This window comes from Microtus ochrogaster, chromosome 24 (assembly GCF_000317375.1).
Source record: "Microtus ochrogaster isolate Prairie Vole_2 chromosome 24, MicOch1.0, whole genome shotgun sequence".
Lineage (NCBI taxonomy): Eukaryota > Metazoa > Chordata > Mammalia > Rodentia > Cricetidae > Microtus > Microtus ochrogaster.
In genome coordinates, this window is record NC_022024.1 from 28,156,532 (window position 1) to 28,171,437 (window position 14,906).

General features: G+C 44.6%; 1 protein-coding gene across 1 annotated transcript in view; it reads right to left on the reverse strand.

Annotated features, from left to right (window-relative positions):
* Positions 1-837: 837 nt before the first annotated feature.
* Fgd6 (FYVE, RhoGEF and PH domain containing 6) overlaps positions 838-14,906 on the reverse strand; it is a 121,741-nt gene continuing 107,672 nt past the window's right edge. The window contains exons 16-21 of the mRNA XM_005358149.2: positions 14,350-14,493; positions 12,989-13,091; positions 11,437-11,564; positions 7,865-7,993; positions 6,434-6,582; positions 838-5,008 (exon numbers count right to left, since the gene is read on the reverse strand). Coding sequence (XP_005358206.1) covers positions 4,972-5,008; positions 6,434-6,582; positions 7,865-7,993; positions 11,437-11,564; positions 12,989-13,091; positions 14,350-14,493 — 690 coding nt within the window. The 3' untranslated portion in view covers positions 838-4,971. The remainder of the gene's footprint in view (positions 5,009-6,433; positions 6,583-7,864; positions 7,994-11,436; positions 11,565-12,988; positions 13,092-14,349; positions 14,494-14,906) is intronic.

Genomic DNA, 14,906 nt, shown 5'->3' on the forward strand with positions numbered 1-14,906 from the left:
ACCTGTAGTAGCATGGGCACTGCAATCCAAAGCAACAGTTTGAAGGCAGCCTGGGCTACATCTTTTTAAAAAACAGTGTTGCCATTTTCCAATGGAATGAAGGATTTAGACACAGAAAAGGGACATGCAGCCTTTCCTAGCAATTAGAACCATTTCATACTTAGTTCTCTGAGAGTCCACCTCTACCTTTTAGTGTTGTTTGGTTTGGCCACAACACAACCCTCCCAATACCCTTAAGTTGGTCCCAAATGTGTAAACTATGAAAGCAAGCTGGGTTCAAGGGAAAAGGCACTTGCTGTGTTTTCTTTATTCTCAGTGCGTAATACACACGGCCAAAGGGTGCTTTTCCAGTTAATGTACTTAAGTCACAAGAAGTTGATTTATTAAAACTTGGGCAGGGCGCAATGGCTTATGCTTGTAATGCCTACTTCATAGGGTGAGGCAGGAACATTCCTATGAATATTAGGCCAGGGTGAGATCCTGTCTCAAAACTAACCAAATAAATCAGTCTTGGTAACATAAACCACTTTAGGAATGTAACTGTAGATGACATGTCTCCCTTGGTCAAACTTTAGCAACAGGGGGCTAGTGAGGTTCACCTTAAAGGTATGGCTTACAAGACTTCTTTAAAGCTGGGCTTGGAGGCTCATGCCTATAATCCCAGTTACTAAAGAGGCTAAGGGGAAAGTCTGAAAACTGAAGGCCAGTTTGGACGACATGGTGTCAAAAATAAGTTAAAAAAAATAACTAATAAGGGACTCCACACCAGCAGTAGATATTATAGTAAATTTATTTTGTATAAATTATAATACATATTAACATTATTTACAATGCTATTTTTATTTATAAACTATCTTTATATGAACAGTAAGATACAAACCATTATCACTTTAAGTAAAAAAGTGTTCTGAGGGAAACATTAAAAAAGTATTTTGAAACTGGTTCACACATACAGCAAGAGACTCGATGAGAGGGAATGGTGTCTCCCTCCACTCCTCACCCCAAAGGAGAAGGAATATTTTTATGCTTAGTTTTTTTTTTTTAAAAAAAAGCTATTACCTTTATTTTTTATTTTTTCTAGAAGGCAAGTTTACCATCAGAACCACAGCCGTCACTGCAGTGTAGTAAAAAACTTGTTTCCCTTCTTAAGATTCTGTCCTAGAAGCAACTAGAAAAAAAACACCATAGATTGTCGTTTAGAAAGTAATGTTAAAAGTGGCATAGGCTCCAGAGTATGTGGACTGAAGATACTTTTTAGGTGCCCGTAGAAGATACTCAACAAGCAACGTCTATCCGCTGCGTGTAAGGCATTGTTATGACATGTGGCAAGCCTCCAGGGGACAGAGCGTGGTAAGAAGGATGCCGGTCGGTTTAGGACACAGGAACGAGAGCCTCTAGTCTAAAGGAGAGGAGGGGGAAAGGCCCCCATCACTGAAGTGTCCGGTAACAAGGAAGGGGAGCCATGATGATTGACGTGAGAAAGGGAGCTATGAACGGAGAGAGGCTGAAGTGTGTTCACTTGGAGTGCAGGGGATAGGAGGAGTGGCTCCATGCCAAACTGGGAGTGCCACTGAAGCCTACAGGAATAGGAATTAGATCAGAAATTCTGCTTTAAGCAGATCGCTTTGGCAAGGTTTAAAACAGACCACACAAAAGAGGCACCGAAGTCAGACAATAGAATTGGTTTTCTAGATATGGGAATGAACCTGGGCTGTGTATATAGGAGGCAGGTGGTGTGCCACTGCGCGGTGCCCCCGGCACTGAGGGGAAGCGCTAGTGACCGCAAGGGCAATGTGACGGCAGGGAAATGAGGCTGGAGAGACATGAGGGACCTAAGAGTCAGGTACTAGAGCCCCACGTGGTGTCCCTTCGTACAGAAGAAAACAGGCTTGGATGGAAGAAAGATGAGTGTCAGTGGGGCCACCGACGTGGACTGCAGGATGGCGAGAAGAGTGCGCACAAGAGCTGATTTAGAATAAGGGCTTTGGGGACTGTGTCAGTCACAGCTGAGTCCTGTGACTGAGGCAGGGGCATGGTGAGGATGAGGCAGGGGAGCTGCTTTGAGGAAAACAGATTCTTACTCAAAACACCTTGGGAATCCCGTCCTCACTGTTTTCAACTAAAGCTCCAGGGATCCAAGAGAAATAAATAGAATAAACACATTATCTATCCTTAAGGATCATACAGAACAACGAGATAGGAAATTCCAGCGATCTGACTACGAGGAGCACAGTGGGAGCGCGTCCAAGACACATCCCCATATGCTGTGATGACGACATCAGGTTCTGAACTAGGAGGCTTCCTCCATCCCTATGGGGCCTACTAGGTATTTTACTAAGAAAAGCATACTTTTGAGTCTTTGTCCTCCGACCTCATTTTTAAAAATGTTAGCAAGTAAAGAATCCAGCTTCTTACTGGAGAAAACTAGGGCCGTCGGGGAAAACAGAACAATGCTGGTTACATCAAAAATGGAAAGAGGATCAGAAACACGGGATAATGTAAAGAGTGGCCTTTTCGTTCTCTTAGGGCGTGGGGGGGGGGACTTCTGCATTCAGCTGCTGTAGACAGGGGCCCTGCTTAGGGGTACTGAGAATATCACCTCTCCTAGCTCAGCCTGTCATCTCTATCTGTGCTTAGGAGACAGCTGAGCAAGGTCTGAGGGCAGCACAGGTCTGTGTGCTGAGCAACATTCCCGGGACCCACAGCTGAGATGTTCCCCACATCCAGACTGTTAAATGTTAGCGATGGATGTAGCTCATGGGGACAGTGTCTTCCCAGAGACTCTGGGTTCAGGAATACTTTTCGAAGTAGTCTTATGGCAATTATAAATACTTGCCATTGAACAAGTCAGGTTAAATGAATTATTGAGCATATTTACTAGGTTATGAAGGGATCATGAGGGGTAGGGAATGCGGTCTCATTCCACATTTAGAATGTTTTTATGGGGAGGGCACTATCTGAGAGTTTATATATTGTCTTTTCCAAAACTTTCCATAGGACTAAGCAATTGGCAATTATAATCAGATACAAATTTCATTACATAAGAATTACTTTGTGCGCTAACTTCTCTTTGTATCCATTTAGATTTTGAAGAGATTCTTGATTCAGAATACTGGCTAATACTTCTTAGACTTTTTGAGGCTCATGAGCAAATCTTAAAGAGGTTGAGAATTCAAAGAGGGTAAAAAGGTGGAAGAAATATAAAACTTAAATAACCCTGGTCTCCAAAGGAATACACTACACAAATCACACAGATGCTTACATACATGGAAAACATTTACGTGACCCAATTAAAACAAGGTGCAAAGGACGGATTCACCTCCTGTGACAAGGAAGGTTGCATGCGGGGTTCTATGAGTTTGCACAGGGCTTTAAATTATGCCGTAGCCAGAAACAGCCAAGAAAAACTACATCTGTTACCTCAGGCCTAGATTATCTGTAGCAAGTGGCATCCAAAAGGCCTCAAGAATGTGTTCAAAATGGAAGAAATAGTATTCAGGATATACTTTCCAACTTTTGACATCATACCAAATTAAAAATCATATATAAGGAACCAGAAATCTCTTGCAGAATTAAAAATCATATATAAAGAACCAGAAATGTCTTGCATCCTTTAGTGTAATAATCTATGGATAACCTTGAGTTTTAGGTGACAGTTTAAACTCAGCCAACAAAACATTTAAACACTGGAACAGTTTCAAGCATGTTAGCTTGGTTCTGCTGCTGCTAATCAGTAAGGCTACATGCAAGGGGGTTTACACGTTAGACAGGAAGTAGGCCAGAATCAAGAATATGAACCTTCCCTAGTGAGGGACACTGACCGGCAAAGTCCAGTGTGGACATGGGAGCTGAGGCAGGACAATGGGTTGAGATAGCCTGGGCTACAAGGAAGGCCTGTGTCTCAAAGGAGACAGAGGGTGAGAGGAAGAGGGAATTTTGAAAGTTAAGGGGAACAAATCAAAGTTGCATAAAATTTCCTTTAAAAAATGTGACTGATTTCAGATCACTTTAAAAATACATGTTATAGCGAATAGAACATCGTTTTAGATATAAATACCACCAATGACTTGGTCTCTGAACTCTTAAGAATAGTAGGGGATTCTGGGTAACAGGTTCCCTGCCATATTTTGTTTTTTGATCACTGAGCTCTGAGGCACACATATGTAATCCTGCACTTGAGAGGCCAAGCAGGTGAATCCCAGGCTAGTATAGGTTACATAATGACCTCCAGGGCAGCCTGGACTCCAGAGTGAGCCTGTCTCAGAAAACCAAGAAAAAAAAATCACATTTACACTGAACTGGCAGTTTTAAATACAGAGCAGGCACGGTGACACAGGCCTTTAGTTCCAGCTCCTCAGAGGCAGAGGCAGAAGACCGCAGCTCAAGGTTTGCCTGAGCTACACAGTTATCAGTACAGACGGCTGGGATTTCACTTCACAGTTACTGAGGTAGAAGCTTGCTATGTGGATCTCTATTGCAATATAAAAATTTTCATGTAGGTTTATTTAGTGATGCAAAAGTCTGCATTTTCACCAGCAATTTTGTAATTGCAATTTCTACACCAAACATTGTATGGAAGTTTGCTCTTAATACATGTGTGTTACTTGCAAAGACTTACCAACAGTGAGAGCAGAGAGATGGAAGGCAGAGACAACAGCGTGGCCGGCACATCAGCCGTGTACAGTGTACGGTATTACGGTAAGTTCTCATCTCTAAACAGTACTTTAGGATTCAGTGTGAGTCTCAGAAACAATTCTGACCAGCAAGTAAACATCGGCATTTTAATAAATAACACATGAAAAACATCTTTAGGAACTGCATATCCCTAATAAAACAGTTTATCTGCTAACGGCTGAGGACGGGTTATCTTGGCAGTGTTCTTTTTTACATGCCATCTGAAGAGCTCTGACTCCATTCTGCTGAGCTGTGCCTCCACCTTGTCGGATCACGGAGGAAATGAAGCCAACGCTGCTACAACACTGTGCCCTCCTGAAACGCTTCTATCCACCTGGCAACGAGAGAGAACTGTTAGACCTGGAACACCTCTGAGTGTACACACTGCTGACTGAAATCTTTCCTACAGACACAGGAGTTCTTTCACAGGGAGCTACCCTGTGTTTGGTAATGTGATCCAACATCTGGCCTGGAAAATGTGTTCTCTGTGACATCACTGGAGCAAGCCATCAACATCTGAAATCACTACATTTCACAGTAGCCTGTAACATATTCAGCTCAAATTTCAAGGGCAGAATTTCCAAAACTTCAGATTTTAGTGCAGACAGCGTATGTTGTACTGCAGCAGAACACCTTTACAAAGTCCCCAGAGGCTGGAGGGATGCTCAACATTTAAGAGCACTGACTGCTCTAGACGAGCCAGGTTCAGCTCCCAGTACCCATACAGTGGCTCACAACCATCTGTCTGTATTGCCAGTTCCAGAGGATCTGATCATCTCTCCCGACCTCCACCGGGCACACATGTGGTGCACAGGCAAACACTCTCACACACTCTCACAAACTCTCACACACTCTCTCTCTCTCTCTCTCTCTCTCTCTCTCACACACACACACACACACACACACACACACACACACACCAAATCAAATCTAATAAAACCTTGTCACAAAAAAGCAATTTAATTCTCAATACCCAGAAGGCATTATTTGGATAAAAAGCTATCCATCGCTGCATACCCTAAAGCAGACGGAGGCAGGGGGAGTCTCTCAGAGTGCAGCACGGTGCCTGCTTGGTACTCAGGAACATAGACAATTCTAGCACATTAACTCTTAACTGCCTACAAAACTGCCCACCCTGCTAATCCTCAAAGTGCTCCCGGTATCCCAAGCACTTAACTTTAAAGCCTGCTGAGAAAGCATGGACACAGGTACGCTCTCTGGGGTGGACTAGATCAGATGAGGGAGAGGTGAGCAGAGCTACACCTTCATGGGCATACGCCTGTAAGTTAAATAGTCTCTCAACACCTCAAATTAAGATTCTTGCTGGAGTCCTGAAGAGACTGCTTGTGCCTTGACTACCTAAAACTATACCTGTTTCCTTCTCCTCAGTGTCTGGAAATGACCGGGAGTCTCTCAATGTGTTTGATTTTCCCTGCATAGTTAGCCAGCAGATTTGTTTTTTCAGTCCTGCTAGTGCACAAAACACTGGATGGGGGATTTCAGCCACTGTCACTGAAGGCCAGGGCTCCTCCGCCTGCACTTCTGCCTCCCCCCCCCCCCCCCCAGAGCAGAGCTCCAGCGGACTCCCAGGTCACGTGCGCACACACACAATGGGACAAGACTACCGGTTTTCTTTCATCTCCTGTTTTTAAATCATCGGAATAACAGGTCGCATCTTTCAAACCTGGATTTCTGAGAGTTGTTCTCTGTGCTTTTAAAATGTCATGTAAAACAACAAGGGGGAATCTGCACGACTTACTTCTGCGTGGAGTGGGCATCATCTGCCTTAAACACATAGAACACCATGCCTTTGTGCAGGAGCTGAAACACTCTCGACTCTGAGCTCTCGTCTCTGACTTGAGTGACGGTAAACCCTAACAGAGGCTGGCTCTCCAACGCAGCCACATCCTAAGCAACAGACAAGGGGAGACAGGCTTTCAGGGTTAGATGCAGTTCAGGCTTGAAAAGTCTTGACCTGCACAGTTCAACTTAATGGACAACACATCAGCTCCAGCAGCTCATCTTTACTGAGTCAGCAGTGAGCCGCCTACTCGCCACCTGCCATGTTCCTGCCCAGCGAATCTCCCATTGTTTTGGGGCAGTCAAGGAAAGCAGTTTATGGATGCAGACACCAAGGACTTAAGCAGTAGGCGACTGGCCCAGATCCCACTGAGGAACTCTGGGATTCTTGCTGATTGTTGAGACGAGGTCTCACTCTACAGGCCAAGCGGAACTGAAGCTCACCGTGAATTTTCCGCCTGGATTCTTCAGAGGTTTTGTTTTTCTCTACCATGAAACCCTGGCTGGCTTGGAACTCTCAAAGATCCACCTGCCGCTGTGCCTCTAAGTGCTGGAATTAAAGGTGAGCACCACCATGCCTACTCTTCCCTCCTTTCCTTCTGGAGTCTCAGGTAACTCAAGGGGGTCTCAAACTCCACATAACTGAGGCTGACCTTGAACTCCTGAGTCTCCTGCTCCTATCCTCCAACAGCTTGGTTGTAGGCAGGTGCTACCACACCCTGCTCCCCTAGAGGCCTTCATACACGCTGCTGGGACACAGATAAGGGCAGTTGGAGACAGTATCACTACGAGCTAGGGACACCAAGAGGGGCTAGAAGAGAGGGCAATTCCTGTCCTGTGTGAAACGGCAGTCACATGACAACAGAAATATCTGCATTTTAGTACTCTCCAAAATTCCTAACACTGGATTAAGAGTTCATGAAAAAAAAATAATATTCCCATTAAAAGTACTAGTAACACCGGGCAGTGGTGGCACACACCCTTAATCCCAGCGCTCGGTATCTCTGAGTTCGAAACCACCCTGGTCTACAGAGCGAGTTCCAGTACAGCCAGGGCTACACTGAGAGACCCTGTCTTGAACCCCTGGTTCCCCCACAAAAAGTACTAGTAATAGGAGAGGCATGGTGGCCCACACCTGTAATCTTAGCATTGGATGGGTTGAGGCAGGAGGATGACAATCTGGGATAAATGGTGAATTATAAACCAACCTGGGCTATTTGGTGAGCACTGCCTCAAAACAAAACAAAACAAGACAAGCGCCTTCCTCTGTCTAAAACAGTACTTGTTGGCATGCCCAGGCCATCCTCAGCTCTGCACAAAGCAAAACCCTCCCACAAACTCCATAAAACTGAAACAAAACCCCAAAGTCCCTCTTAAGCGTCCATCTTACCTCACTTGCGGCGTATGTGTAGAGTACTTTGTTTTTGATAACGAACCACAAGTGTTTCCATGGCTTCTTGCTGCCCTTGGATCTGTAAAGGTAACCACTCATAGTGGAGTCTTCTGTGTTTGCGGATACCTGGAAAAGGAAGTCCCACGTGCCTCAGTGGGTCAGAGGCTAATTTTCAAGAACAACAACACAACAGAAAGCCGAGTTCAAACCACCAGCTGTTGGAAGCAACGACCATAAGGACATTTCAGAATGACACTGGGTGTTCTCTGTATTTGAGGGGTGCAGTAAAGAAATTACCCACATGACCGTTCCATGATAGGATTAAGGTTTTTATTGTAGATGTAAGAACAGCCAGAGGCAACTACAAGTCAGGAGCAGAGACTGAGGTGACCCAACATGGTGAGGGCTACTTGCCAGACCGGAGAGACCAACAGAAAATAGAGACTAGCGAGAAAGTAATTGCCCACATGACTGCCTCATGATACGGTTAAGGTTTTTATTACAGACGTAAGAACAGCCAGAGGCAACTGGAGGTCAGGAGTAGAGACAGAAGGAAGGAGACTGAACATGACCGACCAGGGCTACTTGCCAGAATGCAGAGACTAACAGAAATAGAGACTGGAGAGAGCACAGTGAGAAGAGCGGAGTTACAGGAAGCCTCTGGGCAGGAGGAGTGTACGGTAGGTGAGGAGGTAAGATGGGCTAGGATGCTAGCAAAGACGCTGAAATGTCTAACGGGTACTTGTGGTACTGAGGAAGCCTGGGCTAGCCCCTGCTTTGAAATGCTGAAAGGCACCCTATAGACAGTTGTCTCTTCTGCCAGAGGTAAGGGAAATGACTCCCTCTGGCAGATGGGAACCAGTTTTGCAGGTTCCTGAGGTATGCTGTCAGAAGTCCTCCTACAGTCCAGGCTGAGCTCATTTCTGGATATCTAGTTTGCCTTCTGGAGTTTCCTGGGGATCTGCCATTCTCATGTCCCTATCCCACAATCTGAAGTCTATCAGCAGGGTATGAAAAGCCTTCCTTTTATTTTTTTTAATTTTTTTTTTTTTTTTTTTGGTTTTTCGAGACAGGGTTTCTCTGTGGCTTTGGAGCCTGTCCTGGCATTTTTTTTTTTTTTTTTTTGGTTTTTCGAGACAGGGTTTCTCTGTGGCTTTGGAGCCTGTCCTGGCACTAGCTCTGTAGACCAGGCTGGTCTCAAACTCACAGAGATCCGCCTGCCTCTGCCTCCCGAGTGCTGGGATTAAAGGCGTGCGCCACCATCGCCCGGCTTTTTTTAAATTTTTTGAGACAGGGTTTCTCCGTAGCTTTTTGGTTCCTGTCCTGGAACTAGCTCTTGTAGACAAGGCTGGCCTCGAACTCACAGAGATCTACCTGCCTCTGTCTCCCAAGTGCTGGGATTAAAAGTGCGCCACCACCACCAGGCTTGAAAAGCCTTCCTTGCCTTCCTTTTAGAGATGATCCCAGAGCTTTGCCTGGCTTGCCCATTCCTACACTGGCTTGTCTTTGTGGGCTAAGCTGTGTTCTCTGGTTTGGCAGAGGAGAAATAATCAAAGCCTACCAAATGCTTTTCTCAGGCGGCATTTTGGAGAACACATATGTTATCTGTTGCTCAGATCTACATAGCAAGCTCCAGGCCACATACTAAGACTCTGTCTTTCTTAATAAGCAAATTAAAATGTTTAAGGTTCAAATGAGATTTCTGTTAAAATGGAGTTCTATCAGGATGTGTGTGTGTGTGTGTGTGTGTGTGTGTGTGTGTGTGTTGTGTGTGTGTTAGGCTGTTGCTAAGCTAGATTACATACCTCTTTTTTTTAAAAATTAGGGCTGGGAGCTGGAGAGATGGCTTGATGCTCCAGCAGAGAACCTGAGTTTGGTTCCAAGCACCCACAAAGAGGCTCTGCCTCCAGGGAACCTGGCACCCTACCCACTTCTGGCCTCCACGGGCAGGAGAACACATGGTGCACTATTGTGTGATGTTGTGTTTGTGTTCTGACAAATAAAGCTTGCCTGGAGATCAGAGGGTAGAGCTAGCCACTCGTTAACCATAGGAAGGAGATAGGTGGGAAACAACTGGAGGTTCCGAGTTTTCTGATCTTCCACGTTCTTACCCCAATATTTGACTCCTGGTTTATATTGGTTAAGATTAATTAGATTAACACTTCAGTGTACAGATTGCATCGGGATGGTGCACAGATTACACGAGGCAAACACATGTATAAAATGAAAGTAAATGCATTAAAACATTTTAATTACATTTATTTACTTCTTGTGTGTGTGAATACATGGATGCCATGGCTCACGTGTGGAGGTTAGACAGCAATTTGTGGGAGTTAGGTTCTTTTCTTCTGCCACGTGGGTCATGAGGGTTAAACTTAGGCAGTTAGGACCGACATTGAACTCAGGATACAAGGCCTGGCAGCAAGTGTCTTACCCACTGAGCAATCTTATTGGCCCACATTCCTCTTTTTGAATTAATATACGTGCACCACAAAATAATCAGCCAGTGTTGACTACAAATATCCCTCTATTATCTTTTCAAAAGTAAAATTCACATTAACCAACTTAATTACCCAGCTCACAAAACTTATATCACTTTTTGCTTGTGTCTGAGGTTTTTTTGAGACAGGGTTTCTCTGTGTAACAACCTTGGCTGTCCTAGAACTCTGGAGATTAGGCTGGTCTCAAACTCACAGAGATCCACCTGCGTCTGCCTCCTGAGTGCTGGGATTAGAGGTGTGCGCCACTACTGCACGGCGTGTCTGAATTCTTACGACAGGATCTTATATAACTTAAGTTAGCCTTAAACTTACTGTGTAGCTGAGGGTGGCCTTCAACTCCTGATCTTCCTGCCTCTACCTCTCCATTTTAGAGATGGGCCTTGCTATGTTGCCTAGCCTGGCCCTGAACTCCTAGGCTCAACTGATCCTCCTACCTCAGTCTACTGAGTAACTGAGGCTACAGACATATTAAGCCATCATGCCTATCAAGGATCTCAAAGTTGGATTGGAAAGTTTAAGATTCAGAAATTGAAGGATTGAATAGATAGTTCTTAAGCATTCTCTAAATCGGCCTAAACTGCTTCGTATAAGCAAACCAAACAGTATAGAACAGTAAAAGCTAATGAGTTTGTACTTTCCCCCATGGAAAAGGACCCCTTTAAAATGACTGTACGTCAGCCGGGTGGTGGTGGCACACGCCTTTAATCCCAGCACTCAGGAGGCAGAGGTAGGCGGATCTCTTTGAGTTTGAGGCCAGCCTGGTCTACAAGAGCTAGTTCCAGGGCAGGCTTCAAAACAGACAAACAAACAAAAAATGGAAAAAAAAAAACAAAGCCAAACAACAACAACAAAAGACTCTATGTCTACTTTCTATGACTGCAATAAAATGTTCCCCAAAGAGTTTTCTGCAGCTATCTGTCAATGACTCAGGTCATAAAGAAGACGAATAAAGACTGCAAGACATCTGCCATATCCACCAGAGTATTAAAATCCATGCCCTGAGAGTAGTGGGAAATGACATCTTTCTTTATGAAATTCAGCCCTGCCAAGCTTAATGGAAACACTTACTTCTTTGAGAGCAGCTGGGATCTTTTTCTGTTTCCTACCCGATGGGATGCTGTGCAAGACTGACGACAAGGCACTTGAAGGAGACTTGTGATTCCCCGGAGAGCCAACCCTCGGGGGCAGCTGGTGATCTAGAAGAGAGCAGGTGTGCTCATGCAGCAAGCATGCATGATGTACAAAATACCCAGGAAGAGCTCTGACAGCTGAGCAGGAGTTGAGTTTATTACATATGGAATTTTTAAACTACAAACCATATGAAAAGATCCTATTTTTGTGTCCTTAGAATTCTGAAAGAGCTAGGGACACTGCTCAATGATGGTGCCTGCTTTGTATGGTCAAAGCCCTAGGTTCAATCCTCAGTACCAAAACATAAAGTAAAAAATTCACTGGGATGGACGTGGTACCACATGTCTGTCACCCAGAGGTAGGAGGATTGGGAGTTCAAGGGCTATCCTTGCTTACCATAGCAAGTTCAACCTCAACCTGAGTTATAGGAGACTCTCAGTAAACCATAAATAAATAAACAAAATAATTCTGAAACATACAAGTACACCCTCCCTTTTACAAACTTCCCTACTGATGGAAAGAAGTTGATTTAGACAATGGAAGAGATGTGCAAACCAGAACACCTGCTTCTAAATAATGAAGCTGGGGGGGGGGGGGGGGACGGGGGGGGCTCTAATAATTTGGAATGCTGTTTAGGCTGGAGCGGGGGCGCTAGATATAAATACTCTGGCCTCATGACAATCTCCCTGCTTTAGCCTCCTGAGTGCTGGGATTACAAGTGTGAGCCATATTGCCCAAATCAATCATTTTCTGTTTCACAGTTTTGTTTTACATGGTGCTAAGGATCAAACTGAGAGCCTTGCACGTGCTAGGCAGGTCCTTCCCACTAAGTCACATTCTTCCCAGACTGAATTTAGAAACGTAAAGCAGGCAGCAGGCAGGAAGAGGCGTTTGCAGACGGGCATTATCAGAGTAATCTAGACCTTATTAAGGTTGACACAAAAAAAATCAAGATAAGTGAGACTTTCTGAAATGAAATCGACAAGATCTACTGACCAGCAGGGGTGGGTGATTAGTGATGAATGCTAACATTTCACATGGGTATACCCAGAGAACAAAGAACAACCATTCTTGACTCCAGTTCCAGGGGATCCCACACCCCCTTCAGGGCTCCATACACACATGTAGGCACTACACTCATTCAGCCAAAACACTCATACACCAAAGTAAATAAATCTAAAAAGATATAAATAAAAAATAATAAGTTGAAACTTTGAAATAGCTCACAAATTAAAGTTACTTTTTAACTGTGTTAAGCACTTCATTCCGTAATAATTCGATAATTAGTTTTCTTACTAAAACCATTGTACATTGTTACCAAAAAAAAGGCTCAAGTCTAATTTCTCTTGGGTTTACCATAAAGCTCAAGTTAGAGCATACTAGGAAGTAAGACAAGTCCAGCAATCATGCTTCTGCCAAACATGGTTCTTTTAGGAGGCTGAAAGGATCTGCGGGAGAGACTTTGGTTACATGTTTAGTGTTATATTACCTAATTTCTGTAGTTCTTGGAAGCAATGTTCACATACTCTTGCCAGTTGCCTTTTCAGGTAATCTAAGCCGTACTTATTTGATGAGCAAGCTTGGCACACGATCTGAAAACACATTGCAATGGTTTCATTCAGAAAAACTTGGATGACGAGGCATGAAAAAGGCTGCACTGTACAGCACTGCCCATTCATCAACAGTTTGGCAGTGACTGAGCCTCACTTATCTCATGGTTAACTCTCAGACCTCTTACATGGAGAGCCTACACGTAAGCCCCGAGTGCTTGTTCCATGAACACCGTGTTTAGCAGAGCTAGCACACACAGCCTCCAGTGTTCCTAGCATGCAGGACCTTCCGACAGTCTCATTGACCACCCTCATGCTACACGCCATCCCTGCCACAGCCAGAGCTACTCTCTGCGGCCCTACCAGGTTAGGGGACCCTGTTTCATCCTTGAAGGAGCTCTCCACTATAAATGTTCACTCTGCTCAAGAAATCGTGAAAGCTTATACTTCAGTGTGGACTGGAAATTCCTTCCAAGGACCTAGGCCTTAAAGTCTCCACTTGGGCACTAGCAGGAGGTGGCAGAAACTAAAGGTCACGAGGGTGGGGTACCTTCAAAGAAGACTGAGGGGTCATTTCCTCCATGTTTTTCACTCTTACCAATCAAGTACATGACTTTGCCAACTACACGCTCTCTCCGAGACTTACTGCTTTAACTCAAACACTACAGGCCAATTGACCAAGGACTTAAGTCCAAAAGTGTGAGCCAAAATATAAATTTCCTCTTTATAAATTGATTTATTGGTGCAGGTGTGATGGCACACACCTTTAAGCCCAGAATCCAGGATGAAGAGGAAAGGAGAGTCCCGTGAGTTCAAGGCCAGCCTAGTTTACATAGTGAGTTCCAGGCCAGCAAAAATACAGGAACTTTCTACTGATTCTTTTCTATACAAAGTGGCAATCAATCAATCAATCAATCAATAAATAAATAAATAAACAAACTGCAATATAAATAAGAGTCTATAGAACTGTGGATTGTTTTGTTTCTTAAGACAAAAAGGTTGGCCTTGAACTTGCTGAGATCTTCCGGTTTCAGCCTTCTGCCACCATGCCTGGATTAGCTTTCATTTTTGAATATAGGTTCTCTCTCTACGGCTGCAGAAATCCTGTAACTGTGGGTGGAGAGTGGAGAAAGGAAGGTATACTCCAACCCCGAATACACAGATAAGATGACATCTGCTGTCTTCACAACTACTGTTTGTCCGTTTCATAGACTACAATGACTTCTCGGGGGATATTCCTCACTGTGCACAGCCCAGAGACATAGACGTCACCACAGGGATGGAGACCGTCCCTTCTGACCTTTCCACAGGCCCTGCAGTGATGTCTTCTCCAGGTCAGAGTAAATTCACTTGTGCAAATCATACACATGGTGGCTCTGGTATCAGGAATCCAGATGGGAGCCTTTGACCCGAGAGGACTAACTTCTTCTTTCTTCTCCAAGTCCTGTGGAAGAAGAATGGCTTCTGGTTACTGGGTGCACACTGCCTGCGACAGAAATCAAGTCTTTGTAGTGGCCTTCTCCAGGGCTGATGGCATCATTAAGATGTGGGAGGGGAAAGTGAGCCATGATATTGGAGGTCCTCGGTATATTCAGATGAAATACATTTGAAAATGCTCGGTTGCAAAGTTATCTGTAAAAGATGCTCGTGGTACTGAGATGATTAGCTTCTTCCTTAAGCTATTCCTGGTCCCCCAGTTCCCTACAGTGAAAAGCTGGGAAAAGAGCTGGGGTAGTATAAGGAAGGTCCTGAGTTCAATAGCCTACAATACACAGAGACATGCAGAGACACACACTCCCTTCCCATACTCCCCCCTCAAACACACACACACACACACACACACACACACACACACAC